The following is a 20,962-nucleotide window of genomic DNA, read 5'->3' as shown; positions in this document are numbered from 1 at the left end:
ATCGAAATAGCAGTTGGAATAAATGAAATAAAATAAGAATGAAAAGCGACTTAGGATATGAGGGGGGGGGCATGTGCTTGAGGAGACACAGCTCCGCTTGTACAGAGAGCCCTGGTGATCGGCACAGAATAATACTGTCCGAACAATGACATCAGCTCACCAACAGAGACACAGTTATAAGAGGAGATTTAATCCTCTAACATGAGTGCAGGCAGTGGACATCAGAACCATTGGTTTAATCCTTAATGGGTCCTTAACTTCAGTCCTCTGCTTGTCTTAAAATAGCATTCTGATAAATGAGCTTCATCTCTTATTTAATTGTTTCAAGAAGTCTTTATAGCATGTTATATCTCATCCACTGTCCCAAATCCAATTCCCTTTGTTGCCGACCCATCCCAATATTTCTAAAGTTTAAATGTTGTCCGCTGATATTTTGCTACTTAAACAACCATGGTCATGAAGTAGAAAGCAAAAATAGCACTATACCTCCGAGCTATCTCAGCCTGTGTTCTTGCAGATTCTATCACATGAGGTTTTAAAAGTACATTTAAAAAAAAAAAAAAAATCATAACGAATTGATTTCACGTGTGACAAAAGTTTCCACTTTTTTTTGGATTAAACGTGATCGTCCAAGCTTCTGGACATTTCCAAACATTTTAATATATTTCGCACAGATTGTATGTGAAATAAACATTTGTAACTCTAACATATTTAAGTCATGAACATACAGTACAATTATGAAATGCCTTTTTCTTTTTTTTTTTACAAATGAAATACCTGTCGTTTAACATTTCACGTACACACTGCACGGCTTCCGTCATTTTCCTCCAGTCCACAATCCGTCTTCAACAAGGAACAATAAACATTGTGCACTCCTGAAAGCACGCTTTGTGCTTCTGCAACATCATATAAATCAGTAGCATATAAATGAGTAGCATGTAAATCAGTAGCTTTTAAATCAGTACAATATGAAAACCACAAGATGTGTCAACATAACACTCCCTGAAATAGCAAAGCTACTCAAGGGATTTATAGATTCATGCATCAATAGAAACACTGTATGTAAACTATAATGTGTTTTGGAGCAAATTCGATCTTTGCGATTAAAGTTGAGAAATAGGAATAAAGGTGGACTCATTTGTAGAAGAAACTCTATGGATGTTTGGTAACTCAATGCTTCACCGATTGATTGATTGCGCGCTGCAGTAAAAGATGCAGAGGAGGCCCTTTATACGGTTCATTCCAAACACTGTATATGTATGATCTTAAAATCCAACGATCATTCCTTTTCAAACAGAATCAGGGTACTTGATATTTAATACAATGTTATAAATACAAAAAAACAACGTGCGGTACAGTAACAGTGAGATTCCTGAAGGTAACGATTCAAAATGAGGAACGATGAAAAACACAACGAAAAAAACATAAACAATGGAAAATTTACAAACAGGAAAACCGATCGGCGGTGCGCCTTTCCACAAGGCATTTCTGGCGTGAACATTTCTCAAACTTTAGATCAGTCAACCAACTGTAATTACTCTTCTGAGACTGTTTGTTCATATTTATGTACATGGAAACAATGTGTTACAACATCATCATGGACATACCATCACAGTGATGTTCACCAGCGTCCTACGAAGCCGTCGCATAAACATATACAAGTACGGCTTTTAGTCTTTCTGCAGCGGTTGAGTCAGTGCTCGCGTGCCCCTGCATGGACTGGGGGGGTCACATGAAGCTCTCCTGCTCTTCCTTCATCGGGCAGACGGTTTGTGTCCCAATGTCAGATTCTTTCAAAACGGTAATGTTGCTAGTCTCATCTCTCACTGTTTGTTCCGCCTCTCGTTCTGTTTCTCCCTCCTTCTGTTCCTCTGCACTTGTGTCCGTCTGCGAGAGGTTCGGGTCCGTGCCGGCGGGCCGCCTGTCCCCACCCAGTTTTGGGCTCCGGCTGCGGTGTCGATGCCGGTTGTGATCCTGGCTGTTGAAGAACCTCCGGATGGTGTGTTTGGGCAGGCCGAGCTGAGCCGACAAGGTGTGCACGGCTTCCTCGTCTGGGTCGAGGCCCACGTCCTGAACGAAGCTCTGCAAGATCCCCAGTGCCTCGCGGGAGACTTTTAACCCCTCGTCTTGGACCTCGTCGGCACCTTTGACCTCGTCATCTGCATCTGAACGATCCCTGAGCCTGCCTCGGTCCTCGTCCTTCACACCGCACCACTTCATGATGGACTTCTCCTTCTCCTCTTCTCCCATCATCTCGGTAATCTCTTCTTTGCCCGGCCGTCCGTCCCTCACGTGCGCCTTGCTGTCTGAACCTTTGTCCCTCACGCTGCCAGTAGAACCCCATTCCCCTCCCAAACTGCTCCTCTCTCCCTGTCCCCCCTCGACCCAGTCCTTACTGTCCACTCTCTGGCCGTTATCGCAGGCCCGGCCTTGCAGACGTACTCTCACTTGGCCCCGGTTGCTCCCCGCTTCAGACTCGGCGGGTGACGCAGCACACGGTTGCCGTGGAGACAGGTGAGGTCCTGCCTCCGGGTGCAGGGGTTGATGCGGTTGAAAATGGTGTTGCTGTGGCAGCGGAGAGCTGCGTTGGTACTGGCGAGACATGAAATAGATGTTAGATGTAATTAGAGTAAAAGCTGTCCCGGCATTTGTTTTTGGGGATTTTATATTTTCAACTATTTTCCATTGTGTTGATGTTGATTGTGTGTTATTGTTTTTCACTTTAATGGTAGAGAACGTAAATTTAAGTCAGCATAGACGGAAATATTTTTCTGATATGAAGATAAACAAATATAAGCTATTTAATCATTCTTTCTGAATAATAATAATTGCTGTGAGCAAGCACACATGAAGCCTTTCTGTCTCGCTATTAATATAATGCAATTCCTCATAAAATACTGTACATTCCCAAACATTTTTTAATATTAACTGTGAGTCTGTGCTTCAATCAATACTCAAGCTATGGAAGGTAAAGAAAACAAATGAGCCTCACGGATCATCGCTTAACGTGGTAATCATCTGTTTTGCCTGACATTTTTGGCATTTAGCGTGCCGCTTTTCCATCTGACACCCCAGAGATCTTTTGATCGGTTCCCTTAAATTGATTTCTTAGGGAGCTTTACAAAGACACGAGGACAGCCTCCCTTCTGAAATACGATGATGGGAAAATTAGGTGTAGTTTTCTGCTTTTACTGCCGTTTCTATTGGTGATGAGCAATATCTACCAGCTCACAACGGTTGTTGTTAATCTTTCAGCCTCACCAGTGTGTTGTCATTGCTCAGCAGTGTAAGCCTGTCAGCGCACTGCTGCTGTGCTGTCGTGTTGCTGCTCTCCTGTTCGTAAATGGCGTCTCGTTCAGCCTGGGACAAGCTGAGGAACCGACGGATCATGCACAGATTCTCCCACAGGGTCCGGTTCTCCGGGTTGGGATCCTCCCTCCAACGCAGCAGCTCACACAGCCAGCCCTGCAGGAGGAAGGTTGACACTCTATTTAAATGAATGGTTTATAACACACTATAACGCAGATGAAAAGACACATCAGGCCTCCTGAGACGTTTATGGGTGCAAATGGGGCAGTTGGTTGATTGTAAAGATTGTCCACTTATTACGCTGAGCTAAACTTACTATGAATACACAACCAAAATACTTTCTTTGGCACCAAAAATAAACTCATTTTATCTTATCTATAAGGACCTCGAGTAAAAGGCTAAAATAGTGACCCTGACCGCAACATAATCTACATTTATGAGCTTTGATCCATGTCGCCCCCATAATCCCACTACCATTACCTAGTGACTAATTTGAATTTAAGGTTCTCTATACAGGAAAAATGATTTATACAAAATTAGTTAATGTTGTAAAGCCAAGCAAGGTTTCTTTTATTGGCTAGAATATTTTCACATTTTGTGCCTCACAAGGGAAGAAACTTGTGGAAGATTCAGGAGCGTAAAGCCGAGCTAGTTTCAGATTTATGATCTGGATTATAACTCAGTTAGCAAGCAGGCTAATATGCACACAAAAATATGCACACAAACACACTAACACATAAGCAAGCGCACGCACACACACACACACACACACACACACACACCTGGCTGGAGACCAAGTCTAGCACACAATGCCATCCAGATGCACAGAGGAGATAGAACAGAGAGATCCAGCATGGCTCTGCCTGCCAAGCAGCCGGCTAATACAGCGAGAACGAGAGAGAGCGAGAGAGAGAGAGAGAGAGAGAGAGAGAGAGAGAGAGAGAGAGAGAGAGAGAGAGAGAGAGAGAGAGAGAGAGGTAAAGAGAACATAAGCAAAGTAAAGTAAAGAAGGGTGGCCAACGTAGAGATAGAGAAAAAAAAAAACCTCAGGGGTTTTGGACCACCTGTCTATGCTGGCATGACCACTGCATGACCTCCAAACATCTTATGACGAGTGGATATGAAGGAGGGGAAAAAAGGGAAGAAGGAACAACGAAGGAACAAAAGATACAAAGAAAAAAAGAAACAAATTAAAAAACGAAAGGGAGAATTGGAGATAAACGCAAGAAGAAGAAAATATGACAGCTGAAATCCCCCCATTCCATGAAGCGAAATTATCCTCAAAACAAAAGGCAATAACACGATTATGAGGCCGCCATAAAAATGAGAACAATAAACACTCAAACCATGCATGTGTGTATGTGTATTAGCGTATTTGTTTGCCTGTGTGTGTGTGTGTGTGGTTTTGTGTGTGCGTACATGTGCTCGTGCAGTACGTCTGTGTGCATAAGTGGTGTGTATTGGTTCACGTGTTTTTGTGATAATTTGGGACACAATAGTGGGCTGATGCGCCGATGATAGTCCTCTGCAGAGTACAGCAGCTGGGTTGATTATCTGGGTTTCCTCCACGCATTCATCCCTCGGTGAGAGATCGATGCATCAAAGCTACATTCAAACAATGAACAACAAATTGGGTGCAATACGTGTGTTTAAGACTAAACGTGTTCATCAGACTCACACCAGCAAGCCAGCAAGCAGGTACCTGACTCTTGGAGGCGGCCACCTTTGCAAACAGCGCCTGAGACACCTTGGCTCTCTTCATCTCGTGCTGGATGTCCTCGTAGATGGAAGCGCTGACATTGAGAACGCAGCTGTCCGCCCGCACCCCCATGTCTCCGGTCACTGGGGACAGTCTCGACTGAAAAGGAGCATACAAGGGGACAGAAAGACGAGTGAGCCCCGGTGAGTGTGTTGGTACTGGGCATCTGCAGCAAAGGGAAATGAATCCAATGCGGATTGCGGACGATGGCGGCTGGGCCGGGCACTTTGCCCAACGATGTACTGTGAACAGGGGAAGCCGGGTGAGCAATGGTGGCTTTAATGCTGCTCTAGGGGTGCTTATGCAAAGGGGTGTTTGATCTGGTGAGGCAGCATGATACTTTTGCAATATAATGCTCCTCCTCGCAGGAGAAGCAGCCGGCGACTGTGTGTAAGTTAAAGGAAACATGTGGCAGTCAGCATCTCCAGGTTAACAGAGGGAGTCAGCAGTGCAGGGCACAGGGAGGCAGATTGAAGGCAGGGCACGGCAAGAGAACACGCTGATACAGTTCATGTCATCTTTGCTGCACTGCATTTTTGGAAAAATAAGGGGTAGAATAACTGAGAAATGCAACACTTTTCTGCGTGAAAAGACAACATAGAAGCTGCTCTGTGAAGCTGTACTTTAAAGGTCTTTCATGATAAGTTAACGTGCACACAGTGGAAATCTTCCCATGCTGATATTAATCAGGCTGATAAAAAATGCATTAGTTTTGGACAACTTGGATTAAAAAGCAAAGCAAGCTCTGGCCTGCTGATGGTATTATTAGCTAGGGGAGGGAGCAAGAAATGTATTTACCAAGTTTCTTGGCAAAATATAATTTGTTGTTGAAGCATATCTTTGCTTTCTACCTCATGCTGCTGTGAATTTCTTCACAATGACTCCATAATATGATGCTGTATAATCAGTTTCCTTTACTTGTCTGTTACATTCAGTGAGTTTCATCCCTTTCTTTGCTATATTAGTACAATATTTATCCCACTACCATTAACCTAGTGACTAATTTGAATTTACGGTTCTCTATACAGGTAAAATGATTTATACAAAATTAGTTATTAGAAGATTCAGGAGCGTAAAGCCGAGCTAGTTTCAGATTTATGATCTGGATTATAACTCAGTTAACTCTGCTTTCTTTCATAGCAGTCCATGTTTTTCACAAAACAGGTCTCTCCTCTTCCAAATTTCAGCGACAGTTAAAACATTTGCCCGTGGCACAGTGGCTCTTTGGCTGGCTGACCTGTGTGGATCTCGGTGGGGTGTTATTGCAGCTTGGAGTGAATCCAGTCAGGCTTCTGTCTTTCTCCTCCAGGTAAATGCGCTCCCTCTCCCCCTCGGGCAGCTGCAGGAAGCTGTACATGGCCCGCAGGTTGACCAGCAGCGACTGGGAGGCGTGTTTAGGGTCCTCCTCCTTTCGCAGAATCTCTGACAGCAATCCCTGGCAAAGTCACATACAAACACACAAGATATTTCCTTATCAGTATCTTACGAAAAAGGATTGGGAAAATCACAAAACAGCTATCGTTTATTCCTTTGCTGTTCTTCCAAATAAAAACAATTCTTGCTGTGAGATTTGGATCTTCCCATCATTTACAGGCAAAGATGGCAATTACAAAGTTTCCCATGTGCCTGAAGGAATTTTGCTAAAGCTCCTCATATCCAACTCTGGATCTCATTCAAATAACAGCGCTATCAAGTTCCCGCGGTTTAGTGTTCCACAGATGACGCAGAGCCAGTCACCCGCCCGTAGAGCTGGCGTTATTCTGGGTGTATCTGTGCATAGACAAAAGCCCCTCAAACATCACACGCGGATTGTGGGACTTCCTTTCTGGAAATAAATCAGATTTCACGCTCGCAGCGAAATGAAAAGGGGAGAAACTGCCTTCTTATTCAAATCATGGATCATCTTTGGATCCATCCAGCAAACCCGCCCTTCCAAAATGGATGGTGGCTTTACTCGAAATGACAAATGATAAATGCTCCCCTCACTTCTATACGGCGTCTTGGCATCACGCCCAACTTGTACGGCTGGCACCGAAGCACCTTGGACTTGGCAATGGGGAAATATGGGGGTGGATAATAACTAGCTGCGCCCCATTGTGATGAAAATGATAATGACGGTAATAATAATAATAACAATGGGCCTGTCCTCTGAGCGCGGGTGTGGTGGTGAATGTAAGATGATGGACACAGATAATGTGGTGTTTTAGTGTTCGGGGCGATGGCAGAGGGAGATGTGGATGCAAAAGGAAGGGAGACCAATGGAGGGAAAACAGGAACGACTCAAAAAAGTGAGATGGATCTACAACCAGAGGTAGATATTAAATAGATGAGAGGGGCTGCCGGAGCGAAAGGTGTCAAGATGGAGGAACAGTAAGACGAAGAAAGAAAAGGGAGAGAGCGAGACAGCTTCTCTCCAAGGGCTTGTGATTAGTTGGCCCAGCAGCTGCTTCAGTGCTGGCACCAGCTTTGTGCTGCAGAGGGCTGGCACAAACACACACACACACACACACACACACACACACACACACACACACACACACACACACACACACACACACACACACACACACAGACACACACATGCACGGGGGGAGGGGGAACTGCGGCAAAGGCCATGCCAATGTGCCAACCATCAAACACGCATATTCACACACACACACACACACACACACACACAGCCACAAAACTCATCACCAGGAAACGCTTCCAAAAGATAATCACCAGCAAACAGTTGCAACCTTTTCTGACTTTCAACACATCTCACACGGATTACAGACCCCCTCCCACCCCTCTTTCCTCACATACCTGGGTCCTGTTAAACGCCACCCGGGCAAAGATGGCTTGGGAGATGCCAGCCCTCTTCAGTTCCTCCCTCACACAGTGGTAGATGTCGCTTGGCACGTCCGTCGGCCCCGCAGAAGACCCAGCCAACGTCTGGGTCTGCGGCCCGGCCGCAGCGCCTCCCCCCGGGCCGCACTGCGCCTGCTGCGGGGCTTGGGAATCAGGGGCCTTGGAGAAGACCATGGCGGTGGGGGGTGCCCTTCCTACAGGCGGGTGGTTGAGATACTGCTGCGTGGAGGCCGAGAGACCCTGGCCAGCTAGCATGCGGCTAACAGCGTACTGCTGGTTGAGGAACTGGGCCATCGCCAGCTGCTGGTTGACCATTTGGGGGCTGAGAGGCTGCGTTACCAACCCGGGAGGGCGCAGGCCGAGGGGGGAACGGCCGCATATGTTGGACACTTCGCCGTGAGTAAAAAAGAGGGTTGAGCTTTGATCGGCCGGGCTGCTCGGGATGAACTGCTGGGTGAGCGTGATGTGTGTGGACTGGTCAGAGGCGCTGTCAATCTCTGGTGCAGGAAAAGGAAAGCAAGGACAGATGCTGAATTATTAACACGCCACACGCACTAGATGCTTATTGTCAGTGGCGTTGGACAAGTGCGACAAAGAAGTACACTCAAATCGCCACCAGGAAATCCTCAAATTAAACTCCACAGCTGGAATTCTTTTAAATACATTGTAGGTGGTGGTGAGACAACCCTGGAAACATCTTGTCTGCTAACAGCTAAAACAGGTCACCATCAGGATTACACTGCATAATTAGTGTGTGGCTTTGGGACGTGCTGTAAGACTTATTAGACACACTTCGTGTTTGCAGACTGGATTTGAAAGCACTCACCCTTGTAGCATTTGGTCTTCTTGAAGTGCTTGTACCACCGACCAAACTCGTGACACTTGGCAGCTGAGACGTTTGCATAGTAAGTGCTATTTACAATAGATGATATCATACTCTGAAACAGAGGGGAAAAAAAACAATAGAAATTCATTACATTTTCCGAGCTCCTGCTACGGGCGGCCCGGGTGTCTCAGCTGTTCACACATCTGATATTAATGAACTCAGATCAGTGTTATTAAAAAGACCCCCAGGTAAATAGGATAATAAAGACAGATGAGTGCGTCGGTTTGTGAGCTCTGTTGTGCGCACATGTGTGTGAGCATGCATGCATTCCTCTGTGTGTGTGTGTGTGTGTGTGTGTGTGTGTGTGTGCAAACAAACAAAACACTAGAGGTCATCAGACGCTGTTCTGTGTCTGCCTCTGTCACACACACACACACACACACACACACACACACACACACACACACACACACACACACACACACACACACACACACACACACACACACACACATAGTTTTTCCTCCAAGACTGTCCCGTGCAATCTCTACATCCGATAAGTGCTTTCATCTTCTCGCAAACAAGGCAGGGGGTCAAAAGGAGTGATAGGACAGAGGGGAAAGAGGGAGAGATGGGAGGGAGGGAGGATTGGCTAGTATCAGATCTGCAGAGAAGGAAGGAATCTAAAGACAAGAGAGTTGGTTAGAAATTTGTAGATGTCCCTCCGGCAAAATAACCGATAGATTAAGTTGAGAATTATGAATATTCATACAATGGCCATCGCCAAATACTGCATGATTAATGTGAAATTATTTCTGCGGGTGTGTCCGTGTTTGCTTGACTAAACGATTGAGATCTTGAAAAGATGTTATTGCTGAATCAGTCAAGAATGCAGAAAAAGCTAAAGACCAAAGAGGGGTAGATAAATAAAGTAAGAGAGAGAAAGACGGCAGGTAAGGCTGGCAGACCAATAGAGTGAAAGGTTGGCGGTTGAAAATAATCTAGATTGACAGTTACCCATGCGGGAAGGCTCTTTAATAGATAGCCATCTCTTTTTTATCTGTTTCTTTCGCTGGCTCTGCTCGCGCACCTTATCTTCCTCTGCATCTGGACATCCCGTCTAACTCATGGACCACACACAGGCTCTGCATCGTGCGCCAAACGCTACGTCCACACTTTTAACTTCATTCCAATTTCTCTTCATGTTGCTCCTTGTATACGTGCTCTAAGTGTGTGTCTGTGCGTGTGTGTGTGAGTGTATTGTACCTGAGAAAGGGGGCACTCCTTGGCCAGGGAGCTCTGGTTCATGTCCTTGAGGAGCTCCTTCAGGGCGTTTCTCACTGTGGAGTGACTCCACTGCTCAGGAGGCAAGTCCTCCAATTTGGGACAGCTAGACAAAGAGCAAATTAAAAACACTTGAATTGCATAAGTTTAATATATTAAAGGAGGCAGTGCCGTAACTCCATCTTAAACCTCCATAGAGTTGGAGGAAGTCACAATTGACAATACCATGTTATTACCAGCAATGGTCTGAGCTTTAAAAACACTAAATTACATTTTGAATCAGACGAGTGAGGAACGATATGGTAGGACGGACATGTTCCTCCCTGTGGAAGTCTGATTTAAAAGAGAGTCTATGGCTATAACTTATCACAATATCATCTCGGACGCGCTGAGAACTTTTAATAAATTGATCACAACACAATATAATAATAAAACTGGTTACCAGGCACGGAACCCTGCAGAAAACGTTTTTCAAAGGCTCACTATAATACTTGTGACAGATAAACAGAACTTCCCGCGCACGTCTTTCCTTGCTCATAACTATGTTTGCAGTAAAGTTTGGGGCTGTGGAGGGAACCTGGAGCACTTAATACATTCTATAAATAAACTCACACGAGCGTAAGGAAAACATTCATGATGCCACATTCCCCTTTAAAAAAGCCTGTTTTAATGTTTTAATGGAAGACACGTAGAAATGTCACAGTAGGAAAAGCACAGTCTCAGGTGTCAATAATAAAATTAATGATGTCCGAATTCAATTTAGCAGCTTCCATCGTAAATGTTATTAGTGACACCTGTGGGCTTTTATCACAGTATCTTTTGTATCTTACAATAAATATGATGCACTGCCCTATTTCTTAAAGATATATGACACAAGACACAATAACATTTGCACAACTATATATTATGTCAGTCTATGTTCTAGGGAAACTGATTATTTTGAAAAGTAGCGCAAGGAAATCCTTTTTGATGTCACACACCAACAAAATCCTCATGCATATTCATTGCAATAAGCAAATGAAATCACTCATTAAACTAATGGCATTAAGAAAGAATATAAGCTTAATTATTCCCTGCTGGGTCTGATTTGGTCCATTCCCTTTGGTGGTTTTCGTTTATTGATAAAAAAATCAGAGATGGTGAGTCTTCCCAGCATGCACCTCACATTCGGACACACATAGAGTGAACATAGAGACATATTTATGGATGTGATGTCGGTCTCCTACCTGCGCAGCTGTATTTTAAGGGTGATGACGTGGTGAACATCCTGCAGCATGTCAGCCACCGTGGCATCTGGAGCGTCGGTTACGCAGGACAGAGGCACGGGGTTCCACTTGCCCACCTGGATGAGACCTGAACACAAACGTGAAAGCTGCGAACAAAAACAGGCGACTCCATATCGACCCTCCGTGCCCCGATGTGTGTCGCGTACCTTTGGCCTGTGCAGCAGAGCTGTGTGAGTAGCCCAGTGTCAGCAGGGCCATCTCTATCAGCTGGTTAAACAGCAGGTCTCTCTTGACCAACACGAACTCTGCGTGTTCTTCTCTCCTCTCTCTCTCCGGGGGACTTTCCTTGTGCTCCACCACACAGAACACGGGCAGCAGGCTCGCTGAGGTGACAGTAAGGACATGCTATCGGACGTGTGGGAGCCACAATGACAACAGTGTGACATAACAACGTTTCAGCCCATCGTACCTTTGCTGTGCAAGCTCTTGCTCTGTGGCCTCGCTGCGGGGGGCTTCTGGGCCAGACTGGGGTTTTTGGCCACAGGACTCCCCTGACTGCTCCTCTCCTGGGTCGAGGGTCCCGCTCCGTTTTGTTCCAGTCGAGCCAGCTTGGCAGGAGGCGGCCGGGGGTCTACAAGGGGATCGCAGCCCTCGGGTTTCTTGGCTCCATTACACAGGGCGTCCATCTGGGGTATTACACTAACAGAGAGCAGATTGCTTCAAATCAAATAGTGTATGAGATACCTAGAAATGAAGGAAAATCCCTCATCATCCTGATAGTATCTCCATGGAAGTCAGCAGTGAGTTTGCGGTGTCCTCCTATTATGTTACAAGATAAATATATATTATCTAAAGTAGATTTTGGTTTTCTTCAGGAAATAAATGCATACAGAAGGAAGCATCTCAGAAAACCCCATTGAGCGTCTAGAGTGCGAAGCAGAGCCGCTCCAGTTATTCACAGTTCGTTTGGCGAACAAGAAAACTAGAAAGCACAATTTTTACACACGCGTACACACACACACACACACACACACACACACACACACACAGATCTGAAGGATATCCGGATCCGTAATAGTGGACGACCTTCCACCAGATGCAGCGATAAGGACGACCCTCGAAATCCAGTAAAAGTCCGGTGAATGGTGGAGCGCGGATTCCCATAATAAACCAGCTGGCACCTCCAGGCGCGCCGCTGTTAAGCGACGGTGACTCGGTTGATCTTCAGCCCCTAAACGCGCGCTAATCGTCCAACGTCTGATCCCGCTGAAGTTTAAACGAGGCCATACCAACCTGTTTTAGCGTGCATGTCCGACCCGCCATCACGCATCGACCGCCCGGCCCGGTGGACATCGGCCGTGTCCATACGTTGCCCCCGCTTCCATTGATCCGCAGATGAGGAGCAGAGATTTTCCCGTTTCTCTCGCTCGGCTGTCGGTATGCGACCTCCCCCCCGTCTCCCCCCCTCCTCTCCCCTCCTCTCCTTCCCTCCTCACACTAATCGCCTCGTTCCCATCGACGCCGCGCCGTGTTTGCTGTCCAAAGTAGTTTTGCCCGCGAACCCTCGTTGTCCTCCGACCGCGCGTCGCTTCCCGGTGCACCGACAGATGTCCTCAGCGCCAAGTTCAGAGCGACCTGCCGCGCGGAGCCCCGGAGAGAACGACACGCGGCTCGGACCTGCCGGAGTTCGGCCCCATCTCTCACATATTCTGCCACCGCGCTGACTCCGAGACAGCAGTTGTTGGTTACACTTCAAAGCCCAATGCGCACGCGAGGAGGAGAGGAGAGGGGGAGAGGAGGGGGAGGAGAGCGAGAGACTCACACACCCACACACAGACTCATAAATACAGGGACCCAGCTGCATTAGCATATGGTGTAATAATGAATTCACTAGCGCGCTCCGTAAATGTATTAAATGTGACAATTGCGCATAAATCTATTTATTATTTTCTGCCGCATGCTGTGCACGCACTTACTATTGTCTTTAGGGTATTGGAGCTCTCCATGGTAACAAAGTGGAGCAGGGCAACGAGGAACTGGCTGATATTAACTTTTGAACGTTGATGGTTCACTGCTACACGATTATCTATGGCTTATGATTGATACGATAGATGGAAAATAATTACTGTTTTATTTCATGCAAAGCTCTATATCCCATTGCAATTACAGCTTGCATTGTATTCAGCAAATAGTAATATTGTACGATACCGTAGTCTACAATATCAGCATATATAACAATACATATAGTGTAGTACAAAATAAATGCTGTATATTGTGAAGGTACAGCCCACTATACTATGTTGTATCAAATTGTCATAGCAAAGTATAGTTTCCTATACAATAAAAGGGAAGAATATTGTAGTAGTACATGCACATATATATGTGTGCATATATTCACATATATACTGTATATATATACATATATAGTACCAGTCGAAGGTTTGAACACACTTTCTCATAGAATTGAATGAGACTTTGACTGGTACTGTAGTTATACATACAAACAAGTACAGGATAGTATATTATAGTGTAGCATATGTGCAATATATTGTAGCAAATTCTATTATTTAACAATATAGTTGTCCTTACTCTATCTATTACACAGCATGATAGTTCTTCACATACAACTTACTAGGAGTACTATTTCTAACAACGAGCATTTGACTTTAATCATGAACAAATTCAAACCACACTGTAAATCATCTCAGAACAGGTCCATCAGAAAGCAGCCGGACCTCATAAAAAAGCCATGAAAGGAAAATTGTTCATCACTGTACCTCAAAGTTTTGTTACTCAGCCAACAGCCTCCTGATCGCACAAACTTTCAGCCGAGTACCAGCCGGTGTTCCCCTGCGCACGAGATGCGGCTCTGGAGCTGTGATCCCCAAATTGTTGTCTGAAATCTCTGTCAAGGTACAACCAGGCAAAGGGCAGCAGGAAGAGTCACAGATCCCTCAGTGTGGCAGATAAGATTCAGAGCCTTGCCCCGTGAAATGTTACACCGGTGTGATCACTGTCTCTCTGAGATCACACAGCCGTGTGGACGCTGCACAACCAGAGTGTATGTTTGGGGGGGTAGAGCATGCTCTACTACTTTTGACTAATTAAACAAAGTGAATTATCTATCTCCCCAGCCAGAACGAGTCACGGCTGGTTACACATCATTCATCGTGACTAATTCAGAGAGAGAGATGTCACTCAGCTGGATGGAAACGTGTGTGTGTATCACTCAAATTGCACCTCTGGGTATGATGCTGTATAACTTTGCTGTTCTGTCTGTGAGTGAGTGTGTATGTGTGTGTGTGTCTGTGCGTTTAAGGATGAGTACCACTGTTTAGTGAGTGCCTGTGCCTTTAAGTGTTGATATGTTCATATCTCTCTCTCTCTCTCTCTCTTTGCGCTCTACTATTTTATCACTGGCTTGATACATCATCAATGAGGCTGGCATGCTAAATGATAATTAAGACCATTACACGCTCACAGAGCATGCTACCAGTGCAGCATACGGCTCCTTCAATCGGAGCCTCATCTCAGGGGACACCCTACTACTCACACAGTCGTGTATCTCTCCAAATTGGGTTAGATTTTCATTCCACCTCATTCGCCATGGATGTGATGTGGTTATTATAAACTCATGATGTGGTTAGTGAGCCTACTGCCATTAGATGGGCGGCGGCATCATATCGGCGTGTTAAAAGGGGAAAATAGATTGGCAACACTCAGTATTGCACATCTCTGTTTCTCGTGCTCTTGGAGTTTGTCTGAAGATGCACACAGAAAACCTCCACGAAGACACGGATGTGTTTGTGCTGACTGACAGACTGAAACACCGTCTGTCTCCTTTTGCAGTGGCAGAAAGTGAATTAAGTACTTCAATACAATTTTGGAGGTACTTGTACTATACCTGTATGCTTTTTTTTTACAATGCATTGCATTTTTGAGAAAATAATGAACTTTTAAAAACTCTTTTCAAAATTAATTTAAGAAAAGTTAATTGTGTCACACCCCCCTTCAGATATATTTTGTGACATTTCCAGGTTGGGAACCGCTGGATTAACTGTAACTATCAAGTAATAAAACTTGTTCAATTTCAATCTACTGTGAGAGTTACATGTCCAGTGAGAAGGCCTATCTTCTTTAAGTGCATTTTGTCTTTGATTTAATGGGAGTAAATGCCTCTAATCAGACACAAGCAAGTCTAGAAACCTCGAATATGTCCACACATTACATATCCATATAATAATCTTATTTGGCATTGTGGCAGAAGCAGGGCTGACAGCGGTCTCTCCTTGAAATAAGGATGAGAAGACAGGACAAAGGTCAAAAGGGTTAGAAGACAGCATTATAAGTTATGTGCCATTTTCACATTTGCTTGGTTATCTTGTGCAGAGAGTGGATGTGTACATGCTGCAAATGGGCGATCAGCTCCGTCAAATTGCGTCACATGGACTTATAGCTGTATCTTTAAACAGCCGTGCCCACTTCCTGTACAGCACCCGAGAGCATCGTAAAAAAAACGGTAAGTTAAAATGCCCGCACACTGTTGCCTCTGCAACGCGGCGAGGGAGTCTTAAACGCCCGGCTGTATGGAGGCACATGGGCAGATCTGATTAGAGTTCAGATTAACCAAGACCGCTAATAGTGAAAGCAATAAACACAGAGACACAGAGGAATGCAGTTCAGATCACAGCAGAGCAGCACATCACTCACAAAACAAGCGCACAAGTCAAAATAAAACATTACAGTACTTTTAATTATGCACTACTGTTTTGTCTTTTTAAAAATGTAATCTATCAGGTGTGAATGATGCTAATAAACGTGGTTTATGTCTACTTCTTTTGTAGTTGAATGCTCTTAGTGTATGTTAAAGCTCCGAGTGTTTTTGCTTTGCATAAAAAGACAATAGCTGGCTTTCAGTGTGCAGCCCTGTGCGGCACCATAACAAGGCATTTAACGTGAACATATGTGCACAATAAAGAAACATGGAGATGTTGTTTAATGAAGCTTCTGGTGAGGTAACACTGTGAAAAACATTGAATCACTTGGACTCAACTGTCACTTCAGTACCAACATAACTTTGAAACACATGCACACACACGCACGCACGCACGCACACACACACACACACACACACTTTTGAGTGGTGATCAGGATTAAATGATGCATTAAGCACTTAATTACTCAGGTGAAGCATCGCTGTGCGTTGGCTGTCTGTTCTAATTTGAATCAGTAGACACGTTTATGGAAGTATATCTCTGCTCGGCTCACCTCAGGGACATGACTGACATGTTTCCTTTCCCCTGTCATGCATGTCCTTTGAATGGGCACACATAGGCACATAGAACGTGTGTGGCTGTTTAGAACCACGGAGGTGATATATATGACTCACAGCAGTCAGCCTTAGAGCACCCGATGACCTCACTTTGTCTATAATGACATAACAGCTGTAACAGTTGCTTCACAGTTGTGGAGGATTTGAGTAGGAGGCACAACTCTTGACTTTTGGTGTTTGGCGCAGTGGCACTGGGTGTAATGCGATTGGCCTAGATTTGAGTTTGGTTCTGTCTGACATGTTTTGCCTGGATACGTGTGTGTGTGTGTGTGTGTGTGTGTGTGTGTGTGGACGTTCTCCAGGTTTGTTCCTTGCTGGAGGTGTCTTTCGCTTGCAACGTGATGCGTGTAATTGAAAAACTTTGGGTGCAATCCCATTTTTGGATTTACAGAGTAGAGTTTGCAAACTGATATTTGAAAAGTACTTGAGTTCATTTCATTATGGTTGTTATTATTTGATCAAAATTGCCCGCACGTCATTCATTAAGATTTGCACAAGAACCAATTTGGCCTCTTGGCCTTTGTCAACATATCAGCTGGTGGTCCATCTGATCAAAATGAGCTCTAAGGCGATGGGGCATCGGCTTGTTTTGGGGATCCAACTAACCTGTGAATGTCAAAATATTGTGGTTTTCCACTCTCTTAGAGGAAGGAGGGTTTTTGTCACGAGGTAGTTAAATCGGTTTAGTAGGATAACTTTTCGATTTGAAACCTCAAACACCATATATGCATATCCATATATTCTGGAGTTTAAAAAAATTCTACCAAAATTCTACTAACTAATTTCAACATTTTTATAAATCTTATTATGGACATTGATGTATAAACAAATCTGCATTTTCAGGTTGCATTGGGATTAATACAGTAATTTGGTGTGGTGAAACATGCATGGCCCTTTACTCTCCACATGAGGGCGCCATGGGGCCGAAGATCGATCTGATGAACAGTTGTATGTTAATCATGATCTAGAGTCTCCAAAGTGTTTAGGTTTATGTCGTTTTAGTGTTTAGATTTTACCTCTAGACGGCAATGAAGCCGAGGTGTGCGCCTGCTGACGTGTAGCACGGTTACACTTGGTGAGAGCAGTGCAGGTTGACTCTGCAGCTGTGCAACTGGTTTCACATCAATGCAACGGCTGCACAACTCAGGTCCTGTGGAGGAGGGATGGAAGGTAGAAATGCTGTTGACCTTTCTCTGCCTCTCCCTCCCCTTTGGTTGGATTGTTCTTTTTGCATAATGCCTGGACATACCTTTATTTCTATTTACATGTTTTCTCCTGCAAAACCCCCACTGTTACCCGAAATGTTCTTTAAATGAATGTGTCCATATATATATACATATTGACATGGGAAAATGATCTTCATTATATACACTTTCACGTAGAATTGAATATTTACGATTTAGTGAGTTGGTCTTTAATTGGACACATTTAAAGAACATTTCGGGTAACAGTGGAGCTTTTTGCAGGTGAAAACATGTAAATAGAAATAAAAGTATAAGTAAAAGCAATGTGCATTGTTTTTGATGGGATTTCCATTGATTAAGCTATTAGCTGGCTTGTGAAAACTGATATCTGCAAAAGCTATAAGATAACAACAAATAAATGTCAATAAAAGCAGTGCCTCTGCACCCATTGTCGTCGTCGTTGTTGTTGTTGTTGAGCAGAGATTGATGTCTCCCTCCATTGCCCGCTGTGGAAAACACCATCATCGAATCCAGCCTCATAATAATGGCATCGCTGACAGAGAGCCGCGCTCTCTGTCACGGTCGGCCCCGCTTCCACCTGAACTGCACCTGTGGGCTTCATCTCTTCTTGTCACACGCAATGAGAAGCCCCGGACGCGCGCGGGCGCGCGAATCGCGCGTGCACTCTCCGCCGACTGGGGATCGCGTTGTACCGGAGGGCTCCTTATTCAAATAGGTTCCGCGGCTTAGATGGGATCGACACACACATTAGGACGACTTGCGCCATCTCTACAGTAACTTTGATGAGGACTTCGATATCAAGCAGGGAACATGCCTGTGATGAAAGGATTATTAGCGCCGCAGAACACGTTTCTGGACACTATAGCCACTCGGTTTGATGGAACTCGTAAGTTTGCTTTTATTTTTTATTTCAAACACTTGCATCCTTTGGTTTTTCTTTTGCAGGTAGCGCGTTTGTTAGAAGTTTCCAGCCGCCTTCTATCCTCTGGTGTCCTTCCTTCATTAAAAGCCTTGCAATCATCTCAGGATCTCGATTTGTTGTACCTGTTGTAAACGGTCCAGACAGCAGGACACCAGATGTATTTTTTTGCTAAGACAGACTTTAACTTGTCAAATGTCAAATACGGTTTCCTTGGAATTGTTTCCCGCGACAAAGAGCAGGTTGAGTCCGTCGCTGTCCGCGGTGCTGGAGGCTGAACGCTCAGCACCGCGGACAGCGACGCCCGGTTCGCTGCCGCCTCACGAGTTGCAGCCCGGTCATTTATTTGATGGTAAATGGCTGAGGACACAACTGAATGAATTCAACTTTTTGACCACACGTGATTTTTCTTTTTATTTACCTTTTCCTCCGTGAGGTTGAGCTTTATTATCTGCTATTTGGCCCCACGTGCCCTGCAGCCTCCCTCCCGACGGTCTGAAATCACATTTATCAAAATTAATTGGTCGGCGGCATTGCAGCAAGTATTTCCCCAGGCTGAAGGAGAGAAGCTACAGTGAGCCATCTCTAAACGACAACTTTTGTCTGAACTTTGACCTTTTGAAAAAAAAATCTTACTAGACTTTTTTCTTCATAATGATCTTTTTCCTCTTGGAGGATTCAGGTTTAGTTAAGATGAGCCGCCCTGCTGTCATTGTCCAGGCCCAACCCTCTCTCCCCCTTCGGTTTGAATTCATGTTCAGACTTTTAAGGGTTACATCCCTGCATGGTCATGCATTTATTCCAAAGGTTTGCTTGGTTTTGCTTTTCATTCCAATTCTGTTAGTTACGATGATGCACTAGTGCATTAATATAAAGCCTTCCACACTTCTCTTTGTTCCACTTATTTTTAAAATCCTAGTCATAGACATCAGGGATAATAATGTATCTTGCAACATAAACTCACCTCATGACCCCACTCATGCTCTTCTATTTGGGACTTCTTTCCATTTTGTCTGGTATGTTCATACCGCGCAGCGAGCCATTATATTATCCACAGACATCTCCTATTTCGGTACCCATATTTTGCTGGTTGAGCACCACTGCATGAGTAAGAGGAGGCCATATGTCGAGTGGCAACAAACATTCACCTGAGCAGCAGCTCTAACACAAGGAAATAGGAGAGGTACTGTACAGCACAAATGGGTTGTCCTTGAGCTGGCAGAGGAAATGGATGTTGGATTTCAGCTGTAAGACAGTGCAGACTGGAGGCAGTGGAGCCCGACTGGACAAATTGGCTCTGATGGCCTGGCCAGGAGCAAATATAAGGGGTACGCCGGGTTCATCCAAAAGCCCGGGGAGGCAGGTCAAACCTGGAAACGCTGTGTGATAAATGGATGAAGGGGAAAGTCAGCAAGTCTTTGTCTTGATTTGCACTCATTGAAAAGTCCTAAAGGTGGCCTTTGAAATTGATTACACTTTTACTGGTAACAAAAAGAGAGGGGTCCGTGTTCACAATGAGGTTTATTTAAATAAATCAATAATAGCAATAATACATCTCATTTGTATGGTGCTTTAAACAGAAATCAAAGGTACTCTATATGATGAAAACAGAAACTTACAATATAAAGAAACGTTATGATATAACTGTAAGCAACAAAAACATAGCATCACAAGTTAAAGGCAGTTGAGTTTTAAGTTCAATTAAAATAATGGTGTTCAAAGAATAACCTTGTGGTTACAGAGACAAGTGGAAACTTACGGAATAAATCCAATTTAATAAGCTCACGTGTTGGACATAGAGCGTCTCTCAGTTATGGTACCTCATATTCTAACAGCATTCTACTGCTGACTTTGACGGCATTGCTGTATATTTTGAACAAAGTCCACAAAATTGATTTCATAACCTTTTCAAACGACCAACAGCGTTTGTGTTTTGTCAACTCGTCGGTTTGACGGACGCAAACACCTCTGGTCAGTGTGACGATCGGTGTGTCCCTGTTTGCTCGTAGTGTGACAGAAGTAACAGAATGTGTGTGTGGCTCTGCACCGGGACGACTGTGAGGGTGCTGGGACACCTTCTGTCATAACTACCACAGTGTGCCATCCAGGTGATGAACCCCCGCACCTGTCCCTCAGTGGTGAGGCTGCTGGTTACAGTCACTTAGTCTTTTGAAGCGATTGTACATGTTTCAGTGTGGAATATAAATGTAGAGTAAGCATCTTACCTTTCTACTTGGCCTTCTGTATAAGTG

The 20,962-nt window shown here is 44.7% G+C and overlaps 2 protein-coding genes across 3 annotated transcripts in view; one reads left to right on the top strand and one right to left on the bottom strand.

Annotated features, from left to right (window-relative positions):
- Positions 1-640: 640 nt before the first annotated feature.
- Positions 641-13,013, bottom strand: satb1a (SATB homeobox 1a). 2 transcript variants are annotated; one of them, XM_040188075.2, is made up of 11 exons: positions 12,548-13,013; positions 11,724-11,953; positions 11,461-11,637; positions 11,255-11,381; positions 10,011-10,134; positions 8,745-8,856; positions 7,874-8,415; positions 6,306-6,503; positions 5,012-5,167; positions 3,262-3,465; positions 641-2,592 (listed from the first exon to the last, which is right to left on the bottom strand). In XM_040188075.2, exons 2-11 carry the CDS (start codon positions 11,938-11,940, stop codon positions 1,729-1,731), a joined length of 2,721 nt encoding a protein of 906 aa, XP_040044009.2. In that variant the 5' UTR covers positions 11,941-11,953; positions 12,548-13,013; the 3' UTR covers positions 641-1,728. The 2 variants fall into 2 exon arrangements, with proteins under 2 accessions (XP_040044009.2, XP_077937925.1); XM_078081799.1 differs by having other exon boundaries at positions 11,724-11,940; positions 12,548-12,952.
- Positions 13,014-18,339: 5,326 nt separating this feature from the next.
- kcnh8 (potassium voltage-gated channel, subfamily H (eag-related), member 8) overlaps positions 18,340-20,962 on the top strand; it is a 34,386-nt gene continuing 31,763 nt past the window's right edge. The window contains exon 1 of the mRNA XM_040189518.2: positions 18,340-18,677. Coding sequence (XP_040045452.2) covers positions 18,602-18,677 — 76 coding nt within the window. The 5' untranslated portion in view covers positions 18,340-18,601. The remainder of the gene's footprint in view (positions 18,678-20,962) is intronic.

The sequence above is a fragment of the Gasterosteus aculeatus genome, chromosome 10 (assembly GCF_964276395.1).
Source record: "Gasterosteus aculeatus chromosome 10, fGasAcu3.hap1.1, whole genome shotgun sequence".
Taxonomy (NCBI): domain Eukaryota; kingdom Metazoa; phylum Chordata; class Actinopteri; order Perciformes; family Gasterosteidae; genus Gasterosteus; species Gasterosteus aculeatus.
The sequence above is the reverse complement of the archived record's forward strand: the minus strand, read 5'-3'. Positions and strand labels throughout refer to the sequence as shown.